The 21859-nt window shown below is 31.4% G+C and overlaps 1 protein-coding gene across 1 annotated transcript in view; it reads right to left on the bottom strand.

Annotated features, from left to right (window-relative positions):
- Positions 1 to 609: 609 nt before the first annotated feature.
- LOC132950959 (uncharacterized) overlaps positions 610 to 21859 on the bottom strand; it is a 39895-nt gene continuing 18645 nt past the window's right edge. The window contains exons 2-15 of the mRNA XM_061022601.1: positions 18702 to 18806; positions 10591 to 10723; positions 10181 to 10317; positions 8975 to 9096; positions 8632 to 8776; positions 8272 to 8384; positions 6636 to 6861; positions 5864 to 5980; positions 4867 to 5042; positions 4529 to 4662; positions 3898 to 4037; positions 2862 to 3088; positions 2500 to 2710; positions 610 to 1771 (exon numbers count right to left, since the gene is read on the bottom strand). Of these exons, the coding sequence (XP_060878584.1) occupies positions 1620 to 1771; positions 2500 to 2710; positions 2862 to 3088; positions 3898 to 4037; positions 4529 to 4662; positions 4867 to 5042; positions 5864 to 5980; positions 6636 to 6861; positions 8272 to 8384; positions 8632 to 8776; positions 8975 to 9096; positions 10181 to 10317; positions 10591 to 10723; positions 18702 to 18792 (2124 nt within the window). The 5' untranslated portion in view covers positions 18793 to 18806 and the 3' untranslated portion in view covers positions 610 to 1619. The remainder of the gene's footprint in view (positions 1772 to 2499; positions 2711 to 2861; positions 3089 to 3897; positions 4038 to 4528; positions 4663 to 4866; positions 5043 to 5863; positions 5981 to 6635; positions 6862 to 8271; positions 8385 to 8631; positions 8777 to 8974; positions 9097 to 10180; positions 10318 to 10590; positions 10724 to 18701; positions 18807 to 21859) is intronic.

Raw genomic sequence — 21859 nt, 5'->3', positions numbered from 1 at the left:
CACGTCATGCGGGTGTGACGTCCTCTTAATTTTTTTTTTTCAAAAGCTTTACTGTTTTCTGAAATAATTAGTGTTCCGTTGATTATTAGATAAAAACACTGCAAGTGCTCAAAGAAATCTAACCTTAATTATTGATGTACATATAGGTAACCTATATATAATGAATGCCACGTGATGACCAACAAGCTGGAAGTATGTTGGAACATTTTATATGGGAAATTTTTACATTTGGTTCAAGAAAATCTAAGCACTTTTACTGCCCTAAAAGGTGATTACAGATACAAAATAAAAAAATAAAAATAAATATTAAAAAAAACACACATCATTATAAAATCAATACATTGATCGATCCGCTCAGAATCTAAAAATAAGAATTTTGACTTTCGAGTGAACGTGAGGTTGTCCGTGCCGCGTAGAGAGATAACAAATAGATTTTTATTATTATTTATTCCTGTTTAAACTCAAATTCATTAGGGTAACAACTTAATAGCCTTATGACCCAATGCCCTATTATAGCTGACTATAGGAGATATGGCTCGATGCCCAATGGTTGGTTTCAATAAATAAACACAGTTTTTGTATATTTCCATAATATTTTTCTATATTATAAAATATATTTAAAAAAATACACGATACAATTTAAACGTGCCTATAAATATTTAATTTCTACGTTTTTATATAAATTAATACAACTAGTTGTTTAAATTAAGTTAACTTAACTATAAAATATTTGTCTATCTAGACGTTATTTTTTTTTGAATATAAATTAGTTATACTACCTACATATTCTTTTTTTTATGAAAATTGGTTAATTTAATTTAAAAATGCATAATATTAGGCTTTGTAGAGAGCGCCTAGATTGAGACATAAATATAATCTTATTTATTTTTACATTTAAAATGAAGTGATACTCATCAAGAAGAGGAAAAACTTAATTCGAATTAAATTTCCTAAGGTTTTCCTAAACGTGTTTTATATTATTATAAATTGTTATATAATAAAATCAAGTTTTTCATCTTCATGACAAGTATACTTTTCACACATATAGTATATATAGTATCACGCACGTGCCTTATGCATGTAAGTATGACGTACAAAATACACAATTATTTTATAACGACCATAATAATAATTCTATTGGACAAAAAAAAAAATTACGGATATGATATAATATTATAAAATATTTACTGTATGGAAATGCGCGAAATTCCAATAGGCACAAAATCAAACTTAAATTATTCAAATTATGTATAGGACTAATCCTGTTTTATATACAAAAATGTTAAGTTTGTCGCCAGAGACGAAAACATTTACATTAGCTTTTATAAATTCGAGTATAATTCCGTAGTAGGTTCGTGCGATAGGTACACTATTTTTACTGTTTCTATCGATATGAGCGATGGTAATGAATAATGATGATTGTGCAGTAGTTCCTAAATATAGGAAATTATTTTGGCGAAATATTACATATTTTATTTATTACACGTTTGGGACGTACAATATAATATTGTCGTTTTATTACTATTATTTTATTTTGGTTTGTTGGTTTTAATTTGAGTATATATTATCAACCATGGCTTATTGACAAGAGTAGGCAATGTGTTTTGTCGACACATTTTCTATGCCATCATTTTCCTCGGAGTCATCCATTTCTTCATGTAGTAACAGAACACTGTGCTCACGTAAATCAGTATGAGCAGCATACACGTGATGCCCAATGCGAGTACGGACGTTTTGGTCGGACATGGTTCCACAATAGTGATAGTCTTGTCTGAAAAATAAAATATGTCCAAATGAGTGAGTAGAGCAATTTGTGCAAGCGAAAGGTGAGAGGTAATACTAAGTGACCACATATATGTATATTGTTATAAAAAAAAAAGATGTAACTACATATTATAGTGCAAAATCCAATTAGGTTGGTACATCAGAATCCAAAATCAGAAATATACTACCAACCGTTGGTATAAAATGATGACACTAAAAATGTACAATTATCACAAATGAATAACAAAGAATTAGATTTTATTGACTTATTTGACATTTGGCACGACCCCAGGGGGTAGGCGAAGAGTCCATGATACCGAGTTTGAGAATGTAAACACGATTCAACGGAATGATAAATCACGGTAATAACGGGATGCGAAACGAAGATCTCATTATAATTAATTATAGGTTTAGTCTTCAGAGGACGAAAACCATGTGATGCATGGAATATTAATGTCCATTATAATAATATAATAGGTATTATGATGACTGATGAATCGATGCGCATCGCGGTGCAATCGTTGTAAAAAAAGTAAAACGTTAAACAAAAAAATCGTCAATTATTGATGGGGTTATTGGTACCTATAGGTGAGTAGGTACAACAAAAATTTAACAAAAACTGTCAACTCTTGTTACTCGGCGTCCTTAATAGGTGCCTACTACGGATATTATATATTATGATGACGCATATTGATACTAAACTACTAAACCTATATTATTATTATAATTATTTACCTTTGCTGAAATCTGTGTACTGCGGCTCGTTGCTCTTCAAGAATTGCGATTGTTTTTCATCGCCAAAGTCCAACACCAGTATTTCCTGACTGATCTGCGTCATGTCTTCGCTGTTTTCAGCAGTGTCATTGTTGCTGGGTTGCGCGCCAGACACCGACCTCCTGCGCCGTCCCCAGGACTCGACGGAGTCTCGGCCCCATTCGCAAACGGCCTGATGTCCGCCGACGGAAAAACCGCAAACAAAAAACGATTTGTCGGTATTATTATTATTGTTGTTGTTATTATTATTATTATTATTTATCATTATATTTTATCATTATGTATTATAAAATTGCTGTCGCGGCGGAAAGCGCAATCATTACCGGTTCGCACGGGCCCAGACAGTATTTAACGTTGCACTGGAATATCACGCCGTACGACTCCGTGAACCGGAACGCTTCGTAGACGGATTGCAGTGCGTTTCCTTCGGGCGAGAAACCGGGGAATATGGTCGGGTCCACCGGACACCCTTCGTCGTCGATGATCTGGAACGTGCTCTTCGAATCCTTGGCCATGGCCACGCAACTCCTTGCGAATATACCGTACGGTGCTACATTGTCGGAAAAACACACGGAAAGGTCATAAAAACGGCAGATAGGTATAGTTGGTATACAACATATTACTATAATAATATACTATCATATACGCGTGGCATATAGGCGGAAAGTTAGTGGAATTTAGGGAGGGACGCTTATTATTTTATTTTTCAAATAAAGGTACAATATTGGTGAACAAATTTGCATACAAATAATATACCTTCAAATCTATGTTTTGAAATATGTTTTTGTTGGTTTTATCATATCATAATAATAATGTTACCTAAATCTATATCACTATATTATATTGCGTAATAAACAATAGGTGATACGCATTAAACATATCTAACATTATTATACATTATACCTAATACCTACCTACATCTAGTATATATAACAGCAAAAATCAATATAATGTGTTAAACTTTTCCATTCTTACTGAAAACATACTTTAAATTAAATAAAATGTTTTTATTTTTGGGACGATAAGGGTTGACAAAAAAAAAACTACTGATTACAAATAATAGACCATAATAAAATCTAATTTACTAATCGTTTTAAAATAATAACAAATAATTTCAATAGTATACACGATATAAAATAATAATATATGTTAACAGGGGCATTTGAAATAAAAAATTGTGAAATTTAAAGGGGTTAAATCTCTTAAGCCCTCAGTCAGTCAACCACTATCTTCGCATATACCACGTGTACCGTGAATGTATAATAATATAACAGTTGTGGTTAAAAACGATTTTTTTGCCACAAACTTAGATGATAAAAACCGGCAGTTGGGCTCAACAGATATAATGTGTATACTCACTGTCTTCAGGGATTTCGATCCTGAACGTCAGCTTGTCACCGATTCGGACCGTTTCCACTTCTCTTGCCCGGGAGTCCAGGATCCTGATCCTTGGTGGTGGTGCTTCTGGTGCCGAAGTAATGCTTATCATCTCCGGGTCCCTGTTAGGCGTTTAACATGTTTAGTTTTAATAAAATTACAGTGATTACACTCGTAATTATTGTTGGCCATTTAACAGTGCAAATCTTGCAATGATACCCACACAAGTTTCGGTGTATAACATATATTATAGTAGGAATAACATTACGGTTATTATTGTTTTACAAGTAGGTAATGATAAATAAAGGTATATTTCAATAGTATGCATGGAAAAATTAAGATTTTCATACATTAAAAATAAAACTAAGTATATCTAGATAAATAATAGGAAAAAAAATTGTAATTGTTAATTTTGTACTTGTGGTGTGCTAAGCAGTAAGTGCCCTTAGCACCTCTGAGATTGCACCCATTTATGTGACGTATAAGTATTCAGAACAATTATTGTATAATAATACAGTCCCAAGTAAATAACTATAAGAACGTGGCATTGGCGAGCAGAACAAAATATAAATATAGGTAATAAACATTGTTGTGTAGCTATTCAAATTCTCACCTGATTGGCATCATCCCGAATGTGATGTTCTTCGAAGACATGTCGTAAGTGCACTTGACTTTGTAGATTTTGTCCGCTTTCGTCATAACAACGCTGTGGTGTTGGAGAACCACTGTATTGGAAAACACTCCAGTCTGAAAAAACAACGTAATTTTTATCCCGGTATAAACCATGCTGTTTTAATGAAGAGAGTTCAATAAACCGGATTTCCGAACATTTGCCGTTTTTTCGGTGTAACTAATAAATCATATCTAGGCTTAGAAAATCTTCAACTTATTACGCGACTAATTTCCTATTAAAACTGTTTCATGTTCCAGTATTAGGTTTAAATTACTTACCACCGACTGGGTATTACAGTCTTGACCAGCCATTGTTAGATCCAATCGGAATTGGTCGCTGTTGAGCACGTCTATGTTGCATGTCTCCGATCTGCCGAGCGCGTATATTCTACCGTTGAATGGTTTGTTCGTGCGTACTTGAACAGCTATCTTGGTATCCTTGCAATGCACGGACACTGAATATATAAGAAACATTAAATTATAAGATCACGAATTTTATTCTATTTTATAAAAGTATTTATGCTTTTTTTTATTTCGTTTTTTGATTACAGCAGTAACTGCGATGCGATATGATGAAATTATAAATTGGACTCAACTTCATTTTATTATATTATTATAGACACATCCAATAACTACTTGTTGTGTAACGATATTAATACTTTGAAAATCCGTTATTGCAACGAAAGTAAGTATTGAGTATTTTAAACTTTTAAGTCACATAATATATTATATATGTATAAGTGTGCTAAATATTTAAAAAGGTCATTTAAATTTATAAAATTCCTAATTTGTACTTTAATATATAAATCTCACAAAAAATAAAAAATATAAGAACTGATACTTAAATCGAAATTATGTAATGCCTAATGAGATAATAAGAATTTAATTTAGTGATTTTAATCGCATATATTCGTCGTCGGTTGATGATCAATTTTACATAGTAAAAATAGATAGATAAATATATAAACAAAAAAAAAAATCAAAATTGACTAAATTTAAGATTACTATTTTGCATACACAATTTTAATTTTCATTTTTTAGACGTGCAAACATATGCGAATAATAATTATTAGTGCGCATATGCATGTAACTAGTCTTCCTGGAATTAGTTTTATATGTTTTTATTGCATATTTTTTGTTTGGGGAGAGGAGAAATGATTGATTTAGCTATACATCCCAATAGCCTATTTATTGGTAACTATATTTTAATAAGTGCGGATTGCAATATGCGTACAATATAAATCGTTTAAATATAATAAAATATATAGGCACTGACCATCGTAACACGTTCCGGTCTTGTCACAGTTCAGATCGGTTCTAGTCAAGTTCAACGACGGATCGTCGGTACTCTCGAACACGACTGGCAGCTGTTCGTGAGGCGGCGTCGTGGATTCTGCAAACAAAAAGCGTCCGGGTAAGATTGTTTTATTATTACCATTATGAAATAGGTGCGTATAATAATATATTATTATGATGATGACAACCTCACGTGTGTTAAGCTCACGTCACTCACTTTGTTCGCTCAATATGTATACATAATTAATATATTAATATAGGTATGTACTATGTAATAATATACGGTGTAGGTTTATTATATAAACTATATAGGTATTATATTATACAGTATTCACTAAACATACTCACCGCACTTTTTTCGTTAAATTATAAAGTATAGTTATTCAAAATCTGGTTTTTGGAATTTTTTTATACACCTATGCATAAAGATCATATTTTTGAATACTTGATATTTTCTGTACCATTTAAGGAGTGTCCTTATCTCAAGTATCTGTGCGAAAATATTATATTTATGTATACTTGAAAATACCAAAAATCAGATTTTGAATAACTGCATTGTTAAAGAATAAACGTGGGTGGGCATGGTTGGAGGATCACCCTATATATATATATATATATATATATATACAGTTGTGGTGCAAATATAAGGGTTTAATATTTATAAATACATTGCACGGTAAGAGCGACGCGGGGGTCCGTGTCCATCACCTGCGCGCACAGGCACGGACGAACAAAGTCAAAAACCAACTCACTCTCGCAGTAGTTTTCGTAGTAATTGCCGATCTTTTGGCCGTCGTCGATCAGTGGTCGTTCGGCGTTCAAGTACGTACTAGGCCCGTCTGGCAGCGTCTTGTGGTCCAAGTGGAACAGTTCGCAGTTGTACGCAGTGCCCACCGGCGGTCCTTTGAAGATGAACGACCGGCAGAGGAACTCGTTCTCGATCTCACAAGCCAACCGACACGCAGACTCGCTGGTCACCTGGGAAAATGGAAATAATATTCGGTTTACGCGCGTTTTCTCCGACAAATATGACTTGAACTTATTTTTTATATTATTATTGCTATCAATATTTTTTTGTTATTTGCAGTTCCGTAATATTATTTTCAGTCACCGGTTCCAATGATGACTATACCTATACGTCTATATGACTATATATCTAGTATATTATATATTATATACTACCAGCATTGGCGTATCTAAAACTCTTACAGCCACCAGGGGTTAGCCGTCAGGGGAGTGATTAAAGTATTAAAATACTTTTATATTCTTGATATGTGCTCCACCTCGTCTATCGATGCTCCACATAGATATTAATCAACTTCTTGACTTTTTTTTAAACTTTTTTTATACCTATATTCATTTTAGATTCTGAGCGGAGCGATAATGTACCTATTTGTTTTACAATGACTTGTGTTTTTTTTCATAATATTAATTTTTTGTGTGTGTCTGAATACTTGTTAGTACCAATATTCAATTTTATATGAGGTTATTGGTAGCAAATTGAATCTAGTTTGTATTTAGGGGAATGGGGTAAAAAGTAGAAATTTTCCAGTACCTACTTTTGAAAATCAGGAAAAACAAAAAATCAAATATTTATGAGAAACCATTTTTGAATCAAATCGATTTTTTTTTGACAAATAAATATATAATTTACAGTGTCCGTTATTACATGTGTTTAATTTTCTGTCTCCGATCCACCTTACTTATGTAAAATGAGTTAAACATTATATGCTGTCAACAATTGAAAACAATATATGTGTAGGAACTAGGACGGAGAAATAAAATAAAAATAGCACCAAGTGCAGGGTGCCAAAATGTGTTGTTCGTGTGTTTAAGCGCAATTGGTTTTAATTTAAATTGTTATGACGAGCTCCGATTAGTTACGTTTTTCTACATTCAAGTTCGACACTAAAAATATAACTAATAATATTCAAGAAATGTTATACATACGTCATATACGTGAAGGTTATAATACACGTCTTATACCATTGTGCCTACATCTATTCGCTTATTGTTTTAAGTATTCCAAACGATCGGCATGCTACACGCCATGATATAATAATATAATATATTCAGTTGACCTTTACTTATTCTCCACGATGTTTTTAATACACTCGGTAACCGGTTAACTATTCATGAACAGTACCCATAGGTACACCGTAAACGCGTACGTGCAGACAATGTGCCCTATGTAAAAAAACTGCACAAGTCCCGGACATATATCCGTGTATAACAGGTATGTACTATGTGGTATAGGACATAGGTAGCCAGGTAGGTACCTACTTCGAAAGTTGCAAATTGTTACAATACACGCAAGTTCCATACGCAGTTTAGTCTGTGTCTGTGCGTGTGTATTATAGGTACGGTCCGTATAGCATTAAATATTACCTGTAGTTCCTTGTCGTTGTAGTAATGCAACGAGGCGTACTGTGCCACTTTGTCGTCGGCCACTCCGATCCTGGGCACTTGGAATACGCGATTTCCTTTGCAAGCTTGATTGCCTGGAAACAAAAGTAATAAACGCATACGTTTGATATTATGTAGTGATAACGATAATATAAAATATGACATTACAAAAGATATTGAGTGTACCATTTGTACCTATAATATTATGTATTATATTCTGAGGTCGAAGATTATAGTACCTATTACATTGCAATTATTGTTGTTTTTTTTTGTTGGTAAAAAATGAAATATTTTATTAATAAATCAGCTGGGGACTGTATATTTTATCGTACGTTACATTACCTTTGATGCAGAGATTTTCAAAATAATCAACACCCTGCGCTTCGACAAACTGCACGTATTGGCCAGTGGTTCGCCTGTCTGAATCGCTCAAATGACACTGGAGTGTTACGTAATTGTACTCCACGGAACGGCAAGTGAAACGGTGCTGCACGAAAATAAATCGTTAGTACTTAGTATACGCTGAGCGAATGAGCGATTTAAGATGTATTCACGTTTTTAATTTATTATTTTTGTAGCCATAATAATATGGTTTATTCCAAAGTTGGTCGGAATTTATATTTATTTACATATTGGCAAAAGTGGCTTATAATCTATATTAATAATCATAATTATCAATAATTACCTCGTTCAAGCAGGCGGCTAGACACGCTTCTTTCGTCGACGTGTAGATCAACGCGTTGTCTAGTCCCCGAATCATTTTGTTCGGTACCCTTTCGAAGGACCATGGCCTCAAACATACATTATCTGAACAAAACGAATTCGGTATTTTGAACATGATATAAAAATAAAGCATTTAAAGTAAACATACATTTTAATATGATATATGGGTGAAGGACCTACAACTGAGAATGTTAAATCACGTATAAGTAAACTTTTATGTTGCAGTTTTTCTAAACATTATATTATATTATTATGTCGATATAAAAATATTTTTCCTTTTATTATACTGAAATAGTAGGTACCTACGTCCTCCTATGTGCTATTTAAATAATCTAATTTACAGCCGTTATACGACAATGTACTTCGTGCAAAGACAACTGCAACCATATATAGCGGTAGGTATATACCAGGTAGGTAGGTAGTTCTTTAAATGTTCATTATTATAATGTCACGCTACGCTAAATCTGATCACAACACAAAAACAACTAACGGACACTATTTTCTTAAGAACGGGATGCTTTTTGCTCACGCTAAACGACTATATAAGCGCTCGGCGTTAAGATGGCAGATATTAGATATAATATAATATATTACACGGTCCTGGTTAGACCTTTTATAATAATATGCTATAGTCAGTAGATACTTTAGTAGTTTTATTTTTAGTATAGTTAGCAGTGCCTGTATGGTTAACCTACACAGTAATATAACACTTTATCGCATTCAATGGTGATAATATATACTTATACATTCGCAGACCTAGATATTATAGGTACACATTATTATTATAATTTAGGTACTAATACACGTATGTATATACAATAAAAGATCTACGGATAAATCACTGTTAATAACGAACGGCCGTGATCGAAAATCCCAACACCGGTGATACACCGCGGAGGTGGATAAAATGGACACGGAACCCATAGAAATTCGCCGCGTGCTATGAAATTCCAGAGATAACGGTATTATACCGATACGTACCTATAGTTTCATGCGGCAGGAACGTTGTAATATATTATAACGATGATATGAAGTGCGTGGTATAGGTATACAGGTACTACTATATATATGATTTAAACCGTGATCTAACTTATAATAATGTATAGGTTATAAAAATTCATCTAGACATTAAAATAACGGAAGATTTTTAATAATATAATATACTAACCAGATCGTATTTGCATTTTCACCATGTAATACAAGTTGACGGAACGCTGAGGGGTTGCTGCTGGATTATTAGCAGTTGTCTCATTCTGTAATTGGCAAATGGTTTCTTGTATGGGCGTCAACGGGTTTAAGACGAAACTGAAATTAAATCAAATCGATATTTTATTCAAAAATTCTAAGCCTAAAAACCATTTAAAGTCGATCCATTATACTACAGTAGAAAAAACCTCTGGTAGAAACATTTTACAACTAAAATATTAAATCAACTAACTAACAATATAAAATGTTGAATAAATGAATTGTAATTCGTATTATATAATATTACCATAAATATACACTAAAATTTATTTATTTTAAACTCGTTCAACTTTCAATTCCTCAAATATTTTTTCTTGTACTCAATTATTTTACCTAAATGAAGCTGCTTGACACTCTGGCTCTTCTCGACACCATCCCTGGCACTCATACAGCGTCAAGTTTTTTACTGTATAGTATGTCGTACCTTTGTAATCTAATTCAGTGAGTTTTTCAAAAGCGGTTCGACCTAGAAATGAAATAAAAATTATTAAATTAAATATAATGTCAAACAAAAATATTTTTTATTGAAAAATACCAGTCACAGATGACTCGAAGAAAAAAATTTAAATAGTTTTTTTTTTCTTATTATGTACTTCATTACCCAGAATCTGGATTTTAATTATTATATTAATCTTTCCCATTGTGTAATGGGAATGAAAAATATTAATACGATATGAATATTATCAATTTCTAACAGTCAAGCAAGGTAAAATTATAATTATATTCTTAATTCTCATACAGATCATGCTCTCTCTTATATTGAAAACGGAGAAAGTAATAAATATGTATTAATTTATGTCCAGAAAATGTATAGACCGAATATGGTGTGTCGATGAAACGACGTTAATAATCTACAACCTAATTATTTTTGTAATGCCATCACGGCTTGAGCGAAAAGAGAAGATGTCCCCCATTATAATATTGGTAGGTACCTAGGTATTACCAGAGTGCTGTCAGATATCAATTGGCGTACGGAGACAAATTGGTTTATGCATCTTGGGCAGCCAAATGACACCCCGCGATGTGAAAATTATCCATTTCCTATTCTTAACGAGAATTGGGTTGGCAATTTCGATTGTTAACCTCGACACTTTTGACCCGAAATTCAACAAGATCGAGATCGGTATTCGATGGTTGTTATAGGTGTATATTAGATACTACGTATATTGCAATGCTAGTCGGATGATCGACTAGTGTAGGTAGGTACACATATATAATACCTATTCATCATAACATTCATGTGAGCATTATCGAACTGCATTCTTTTTTAAATCTATATAAAAATATTCAAGTTGCACTTGGGTTCAAAAAAGGCCAAAAAACTAGTCAGTTGGTCAAATTACTTGTTTTGTTATAAATGGGCGCTGGGATTTAACAGAAACGAATGTAAACAAGTCTACAAGTTGGTCATCTTCTTAACTTAATCAGCGTATATAAATGTAATTATTATATAATAAAAACAATAAACTTCAAATAATAAAAATATAAATTATTATTCGTTTGTAAATTAGTTGTAAGTAATGACCGGAACGAATGTAATTCGACAAAAATAAGTGCAATTTGACTTTACAAATTCATATAGGTATCTACAAACCTACATGGTGGTACATGGTAGGGAGTTCCATAGATTCCACCATACCTTTTATATTCTGAGTTATAAAATCTATATGGTAAATTGTAAGTATATTTTGGTTTTACTTGTTTACCTATAGGTATGTCTATTTTTTATGTATCTATAGACGTGTAAACTTAATTCCAACAATTTAAACCTACGTTTGATATTCCATCATTAGTTGCCTGCAATATGTATATTGTATATTGAAATGAACATATGAATGAACGTCGAATTAACTGGATACTACTATGTAATAGTAGGTACTGCGTTGTATCGCTATTTTCTTACACCACGACCGAAGGCGAATCGTAGATACGTATACGTCGGTCCATGACCGCGGACTGGTAGTTTTAATTGTACCATACTACCATAGTAATTGGACACGGATAATAATGGTAAATCACTAAAGTCATTGCATACACATTGACGGCGGCGTGTAAGTATAGGAAGACGATCGACGAATTGCGTCATAAAAAATAAATAAAAAAATGTAAACACCAAAAATTAGATTTGCTTTCCGCAAGTGTGATCCTCCGACGTGTGCATCCTGAATAGATTCGGATGAACAAATCGTTTTTTTTCCACATTAAAAAATCGGTTACACTTCTCGGTGTGAATACACTATGCTGACTTTAAAGCGCGATCGATTTAAACAATAATATATATACCTATATATAGTAGTATATGTGATAGTCGATAGATAATAATACTACAAACGACATGTTTTGAGTTCGTCACCCTCCTTTTCAGAATTCTGCTATATCTCTGCATTACGTTCACCATATTCCCGATTTGTTTGGATTAAACAAAATAACATTGAAAGATCACTTGAGTGTTTTTTTGTTTTTGAACACCATTTGAATAACTATCTTTATCTTTATCTTTATTAATCAACTTTACGTAAAATTAACATTATTTTGATGTAGTACTTAAAGTTAAATAATAGACAATAAAACTTAATATTCTAAAATATGACTTATAGACTATTGAATCAATAAACTATATACATTTTACGTATATTACATTTTTATTATACATACCTATTGGAATGTTCAAATTTACCAAATGATTGTAGTATATTCAATTTTAGTATTAACAAAATAATATACAAACTACATTATAATAATTAAAATAAACAGTAAATACGTATACCGTTTTAATATTAGACTTATCTTTCTATTAAAAGAAGGAAAATAGGGAAAAAGACGAATATGATTGATTTTGTTGCATACCCATCGATAACTAGATAAATCAACTATAAAGTACCTAATGTAGTGCTGCGATTGCTTTAAAACCTTTTGTATTTTATAACCTATTCATATTACAGATACTGTAGGTAAGTATTTTAAATGATAAAATAATATGTATTTTATTATTTTATTTAATATAAAAAGTGGGTTGTGTCTTGTGTGTCTCATTAGTCATTACCTTTCTGTATAATAAAAGGCTATTCTGTAAATGTAGTATATGTAGTGTATCATTTAAAAACATTTATTTTGAAATAAAACTATTTAAATATATTTTTGAATTTATATTAAGATAATATTGTTAATTGTGTCAACTTTTGTTACACAAATATTATAGTAAAAATGAATACTACATTAAATTATTTACTAATTTAAATTAAAAGTATTTTGATTTTATTTTAAAATTCCACTGTAGATATTTCATGATATTTCTTGGGAAGAGAAAACAAACGTAAAACAATAACGACTCTGCAAAACAGTGAATTGGACAGTCTATTTTTTTTTGTATGAAAGACAAGAATAATAAAATAGATGGATAGGTATCTAAATAAAATAAACAAATATCCAATTATTATAAGAGAAATCAATCCCATGACTATATACCGTTTCTATACATATGTCATATATGTATACATTATACACACACATTTAGTAATTATTCTAGATTTTAACATCATAATAATATTATTTATTTATTTAAATGTTATTTAAGACTCGTGTTTTATTATTTCAATAACTTTTCGTCTGTATATTAATTGTCCCATAGCGGTATACATAATATTATTGTGTGTAACATCAAATTGTCTACTGATAAAAGATTAGGAAAAACTATATTCGAGCCGTTGACATTATAAATTCCTAAAGGAATATTATGATGTTTCCGTAAAAAGTAAATAATAGTAATAGTAATGTATGTATGTATAGTGAATAAAAATAATAAGCGTTTATTTCTGAACCATGTATAATAACAATAAAATTAATGGGTTTTTTGAATTTCACTACATGTGGCAAATATAGTATAACTGTAGTTTGTAGGTGGATACACCATATACATCAAAGAAAATTGGACATTCTCGTCATCTACGGAGACTATAAATTATACCCAGGCGTACTGAAAAAAAAACGGACATTCGATAAAAGAAATATTAGTACAATGTTTTCAATTTTCCATAATATATACATATTTATTTGTAATATTTTATATTGTATTATTATTAATTTCGCAGTAGATATATTCAATCTTTGTACACGTCATGCAATCTGCATACAACGTGTATAGGAACTTCGGTTCCATGTGTGACAAAGGAACTATATCGTGCAGGTGATTTTAGTTTTATCTATTAGTCGACGATTATGATAATATTATTATTGGGATTTTAATGCGGTTACTATGGATGGCTTGAAGTAGTTTGAAATATTAATATTTAACTTTAAATTAACAAAATTAAATTAATCATATTACGTCGATTAAAAGTATAAAAATGCTATAACTCTTAAATTGTAAAATTGTATTTTTAATATAGGTAAGTACAGTAATTTAAATTGTGTCAATAAAAATTAAAATTAAAACTTTAAAGATTAAAGTATATTTTAATTTACCATAACATAGAAATAAGACGTTATAGGTATAATCAGATTATTTATTAGGTCCTAATGTCCTATATCCTATTCTTAAGTAGGAAATACAATTTAATTTTAATTTTTAATTTTTTTACATTATAAAAGACATTTTTAGATAATCACGTATGTTTATAGTTTGCATTTTTAATACACCGTGCATCACCTATACCTAATACTTATCTTTAATAGTTTTAGTATTGTATAAACTATTAACAATTTTTTTATAAATTTGTAAATTATTATTTTATAAAATAGTCAAGTGATGTACGAACAATATAATATAATTGCCTTTATCATTATCACAGTAATTGTATGTAAAAAAAAAAAAAAGAAAATTGGTATAATTTTTATAAATATAACTGTCAGTTTCGTCGTGACTAATGAGGTGCTGACTAATAAGTAAATTTTCCGTTAACGTATTTTGTTCTGCTGTTTTGGCAACTATAATTATTTAAAAAATGTTGGGACCAAGTGAGTATATTATACTGTAGAGATTCACCGAGTCGAATCGAACCGCGGCAATGCCATATTGGGAAGAACTGAAAAAATATTTGAAAAACAAGTGCTGGTTTAAAGGAAACGAATAATAAACAAGCAATTAATCAACCCTTCAGAGAATGATTTGTATTAACATGCACCAGTGGATAACTACTATATGGAGAAGAGTTCGATTACCTCGTCAAACGACGTGTTTTTTCGTTGACTCGTCTGCACTGAAAAATACATTCAATGAAGAGTATGCGATGTGCAGAATGAAAAAAAATGTATATATATAAAGGTACGCACTCGAATCCAATATTTTGCTTATCACTAAACCCTACACAGTATTATATAACTACAACACTACGATGATAGAAACACGAATAATCGGTGCATAGTTTGAAGGACTATATAAATATAGTACAATATTGATCTGCTGCAGCTGGAACCAAAGAATATTATGCGTACCGCGGTTATATTATGCTTTGTTCTTTGGCCAATGTACTTTTAGCTGTACACATCAACGTCATTCGGACACGGCCGGTGTCAGTGGTGGTTGTTATATTATTATATTACTATATTACTATATGGACGGCAAAAACGAAAGAGAATGAAAAATACAAAACGTCAGGTAACGTCGCCGTAAAAATTTTTTTTCCGGTAAAAAATCGTCTTCTATTTTTTATTGTACGGGGGCGGATGTATGGAAGTCAGCGTAAGTACCTCTATATATATATACACGAATTGATAACACAGAGCAGCAGTGTAATGTTTCGTTTGTTAGACCGTACGCGATGTCGTTATATTATAATATAGAAATGTGTTATTGCAGTAAACGTCTGATTAAACTGATAAACTGTACATTGCAGCACACAGCGCGGTATAATAATAATAATAAATTAATGTAATATAAGAAATTTAATCAATATTTTTTACGAATCGATTTGCGTTGCACTTGCACACCAATGTGGCATATTATATAGGTACACCTGCAGGCTGCAGAGAGCTATAATTGCTGGAGGTCTATAAACATAATATACCTAGGTAATATTGGCACTGTGTAGGACGGTAAGTAGGTATATGATATAGGTACCTCCACTGATATAATATAATATAAATATCATATAAATCATGATCGGTTCGCGTGACAGAAACGTTTGAATTGCCTTTTACCGGTGGACGACTTTTCACGACTCCGCGGACTCGCGATATATATGTGGCGTGATAGCCAAAGACTATGTGTCTATAATACACCAGTAACAGTTTTGACAACATTTACAAAGGTGGGGGTAGTTCAAATTTAGTACCATCGCACAAAAAAATTTCGTCTTCCTCTTGCTGAAGAACAAAAGCTGAGAAAACCAGATGAACATGTTTTTTAATAAATTAATATATTAAAAATTATAATATACCTATTTTGTGTGTGTGTATTTGTGTGTGTATGAGTGAACGGACTGCGTAATATTATCGAGATATATAGACGGGCTTTTTTATGTGTATAATATATCGTCGTCGTATTTATAGTCTTATTTCCTAACGCAATATAATAATAAATAAATCCGTCACGTCAGTCTCGTCTTATAACACACACAAATACAAATATAATATATATTATATACTATATAGGTACTGCACCAAATACATATCATAGATGTCTCGACGAGACAGTCCCGCCGCAATTGTCTCCTCGACGATATATACGTCTCATATAATAATGCACATCGCAAATATTATTGTATACCTATCTATCCCGTATGTGATGATGTATGTATACATATAAAATAACGCTCGATAATATACAGACGGCCGACACGAGTGTGTTATTTCATCGATTCCCATTCGATTTCGCGTCCATCTGTCATCTGCAGCACACACAATTGGACGCCGCTAATAAGCTGCACGGATCCGCGAGTGTGTGTGTGTATACAATAATAATGTACAGGTGGCTAGCTGCTGAAGGTATTATTGGAATTTATTTATTTTTCACTGTCTTCAAGTTGTTATATTCTTCTATACGCGTCGTCATAACATCTTCTGTTCCCAGTTCGATTCACACAATCCAATTGTACATTTTTAAGTTACCGTACACACACACACACACACACACACACACACACACACACACACACACACACACACACACACACACACACACACACACACATACACACATACACACGATTTTATTATTAATGTCTGTATATTATTATATTACTACAGGTGCGTCTATATATAATATGTAATATTATAACGGCTAGTGTCGCCGTTTCCGCCGTCCGTCGCGCCGTACCTATACTGCTGCAGCAGTCATCCCATTCGACAACAACAATAATAATAATATAATATATTATTATATTACATTGTGTCACATTCGCACACTTGTAATAATAATAACGACTATATAATGTGGAATACAGTTTTCGGGATTTACAAAAGCTTAAAGCAAAAACCGTTCACATTAAATCGCGCATATGCGGTGGTATATATATTATGCCTATATAATATTTTATTTGCCTTTACGCATAATATAATATTGCCATCTGCCTTATACAGTTATACACTATACACTTATACATATCATATATATTTATACCATATTCACGGTATATAGTATTATATAGGTAATAGGTATAGTATATTATTCACAGCATATAATTATGATATTATGATATTCTCAATTCTGATATGTTAAGGTTACAAATTACAATGTATTAGAATATTATAATCGTACATAAATAAAGGTATACCTACACGAAATTTCCTTGAACAAATTATCACGCATAATATGAGAAAATAAAAATGGATGTACCTATAGAGATTATTTTATAATCTGCAGTGGGCGTATGAGGCCATTGCGATGATATGTGATAAGGATACATTATGGGTATAGTTATTAGTTATTAGTTATACCTATTAGAACTTTCAACGGCGTAAGCAAATATATGACGTTATTTTTAATTTTAAATTCTCAGATAATATTTAGTATATATCAGAAGATTATAAAAAAATATTTTGAGAACCTGTTATGTCCAAACCAAAGCTGAGAATCCATAACACCGATACTAAATTAATTACAAACATATTCATTTTTACCCATTTAAATAATATCCATCACAAATCACAATACCTATTATAATAGAATCTTACAAATAGGTAATAATAATGTGTGTGAATATTTCAAAGTACCTACATTTTTTAGAATCAGAAAATTCAAATAGGTCTCATAAATGATAAATTCATGTATTATGTACTATTTAGTATTTTCATTATTATTTTTTCTTCGCAAAAAGTAAAAGCACTTCAAGAAATATTCAAAAATCTTCTTAAAGTACAAAATTGGAGAAAAAATCTATTTCGATTTTCAAATGGAGAGAAAAAAAATTTCATTTTTTTTTTCATAATAAGGATCTTACCATTGTCAACTACTTACGTTGATTTATCGATTTATTTAGTAAAAAGTAAAATATTATTATAATACGTACCAAGCACGCTGGCAAAGTTTGTCCACACCAGTAAGAACAGTGACCATCTCGACCAACTACCGGAATGTAACACTACGCCGGCAGCTTTCATATTTTAAACGACTCCTGAAATAGAAATAAACACACTTTAAAATACTTAGGTATACTATACCTTTTAAAACAGTAAACCATCAACCGCTTACATAATTATATACATTTCAAATATTATCGACAATACGTATAATATAATATACTTTAAAATATAATAATAAGGAATAAGTTTTATATAAGTTCAATAATTCCCGTTAATGTTCCAATAATTATAGTCGGCATATACCCCTAACCCCTTCATCAATATAAATTATAATCGTTTCCAGTGTCAGACAACAATATAATTTTATAAGTAGGTAGGTATGTGTATACCTACATGACTACACTCGCAGATTAAGAAATTACTATAATATTATGTTAGGTATGTAAGTATGTTGTTTTTTCACATAATATTATAATGCACGTATTATATACCTATTATTTTGTTTGACTTTGTAATTTATTCAAAATGTCCGTACCCCGTAGATCAAAATTGTCATTGACGTAATGTCATCTATATAATATAATAAATAATAATATATAAAATTTCAAGTTATGGTTGTTTTTTAATTTTAGAATTTAATCACGGGTTGAATAGACTACTGAAATATTGCTTGAATATTTGTCAGACGTGAAAAAAATCTCCGTATATGATTTGAATCATGAAATACCAACCATATTTTATACTAAAAACTATGTAATTTTTTTTAATAATTTTTTGTTTTCTCTATCCTTTCGTGTATGTATATAAACGGAATTCTCCGGAGCGACCGTACAAATCGAGTCGAATCGTTGTGCCGAGTTCAAGGAACTATCTCGGAAAATCGGTAGCTGCGTATGTCATTTTCTGTCTGCAGTATAGGTATATTCACGAACCACGTATGAACGATGTACCCATTGCTGGACACAATTTTTGTGATGAAAAAAAAATAACAGAGTATAATAATATAGAAGCTTTGAAAAAATCGATTTTTCCGCTTAAGGAAATATTTTTAAAAATGCATAACTCAATGGAAAAAAAATATGATATATCTCTGCGTGTCCATTCACGTTTCTGACCAATCCAATGTTTTTACGGCGTCCGATTCGATTCCGATACCGAGTAATTATTTTTAGACATTCATCCGGTAAATTGAATTGAAATATTATAACTAAACATTCATCCTTGATTTCGATAGTTCTGTAAAAAGTCACGTGTTGTACAGTCTTCAATTTCTTATTTATTATTCCTTCCAAAATTCAAAACGTTAATTATTTTTTAGCGAAAATTCGAATTTATTACACCTATACTGAGTTATAGAAAAACAACATTTAACACTGAAATATTCGATAGTGATTTTTATTTCAGTGTTAATATTTTATTACTAATATTATATAAACATGGAAAGGCAAGAATATCCAAACCGTTTATTTATTAGTAAAAACATTATGTTTGATAGATATTTTATTATTATTTTGGATCATAAAAAATGTATAGTAATGAGATTGATTTGTTCATTGTGTACACTGCCAAAAGTAGCTGATCCCTAAAATTACATTCACCTCCGGTGTTATTATCGTAGCGGATGCAGTGTAAACGTAATGCGTATACGGTATACCTATATATTACCTAATAAAAATATGTTTAAATTACAGTAATTTCTATAGAAAGATTAAAGAAATATTTTGTAGAAGAATGCATTAAAAAATAACGGAATGTGACATAACATCGACGATTTTATTACGTGATTAAATTTATACCAATTGTTTTTGAAAATATATACCTATACCATGCTACGTTTTCATAACACAAAGCATAACCCTTAATTGGTTAAATCGACCAAAAATCTAAATAATAATATGATCAAATACATATTATAAATAATAATGTCATGTTATAGTTGACATAAGGGTATACCTATTGAACTCAATTATTTAAATTCACCCATAAAAATACATCATTTAAGTGTAACACCGACATTTGTCTGGATTCATTGTGCTATGCTGCTATGATACGATGTATAGAAAGTCAAAACTTGTGTGTTATATTTAAGACTCGAGTTATAGTCGTTTACGCTGTCTTGTCTATGTAAAATCGTTGTTCTTTAATCGCGAGCGTGCTACAATATTTGCCATGGATTTAAAGTTCTTTTAAATAAACGAACAAATTAAATTATACGGCAATTTTTTTAAAGGTGTAACCGTGCATGGAACACATTAACGTTTGAATTGCTTTAATAATAATTGACGTATGACATGCGGGTATTTATATTGGCAGACGGGGCGTTAAACTCTCTTTGAACTGGGTCAGTGCACTGGCTATATTATATAGTTTATTCATTATTGTAGCAATACACTCTTGCGGGTAACGAAATAATAAAGCCCAATCGCTTAATCGTACAACTTACACGAGTTATACTAGTTAATAGTTATAGTAATATAAATGTCGAATAAAGACGAACACTCGCCGTAATAAATTTGTTTGATTTATTCCGACGACAGTTACTGTATAGGCTTCTTCTAGGCTAGGAGGTACCTACCTAAATATAATAATATAATCACGATGATGGTCAACTCGCGGTGATTTCGATAAAGACGTTGACACCACGGGAAATAAATAGTTAGAGTCGTGCGATCTTCTTGGATTTTTATTACAATATAATATCAAATGGACCAAATAAAAATGATAGTGTTAGCTGTTGCCATTTCCACAATAAGAAATTTCGTCGTTTTCCGAATTCGACCTGAATACTATTCGGCCGCAGTCAAGGCGTTAAAGATTCTTTATATAGTAAAACCCCCCACACCATAGGTTTTCGTCCATTCGACACGGCTATTTTTCCCTGTTTAATTATATTAGCAACTGCGCCCGGCGGAAGTGTATTGTGGTGGAGGGGCGGGTAGTGGCAGGCCACACACCGTATATAATGATATCTGGATTGTTCGGACGACGCGTACCAAAGCTATTGTTTTACCATATACCGACGTGACGGTATACCGTTAATCTCGAGGATCTGCTGCGGAGAGTTGTTAAGCCGTCCACAAAAATATAATAATGATAATAATAATAAGTAATAACGATATAGTATAATAAAGGCACAGGTATGTGG

Source organism: Metopolophium dirhodum, chromosome 8, assembly GCF_019925205.1.
Source record: "Metopolophium dirhodum isolate CAU chromosome 8, ASM1992520v1, whole genome shotgun sequence".
NCBI lineage: Eukaryota > Metazoa > Arthropoda > Insecta > Hemiptera > Aphididae > Metopolophium > Metopolophium dirhodum.
This window is presented reverse-complemented; position numbering and strand designations above follow the sequence as displayed.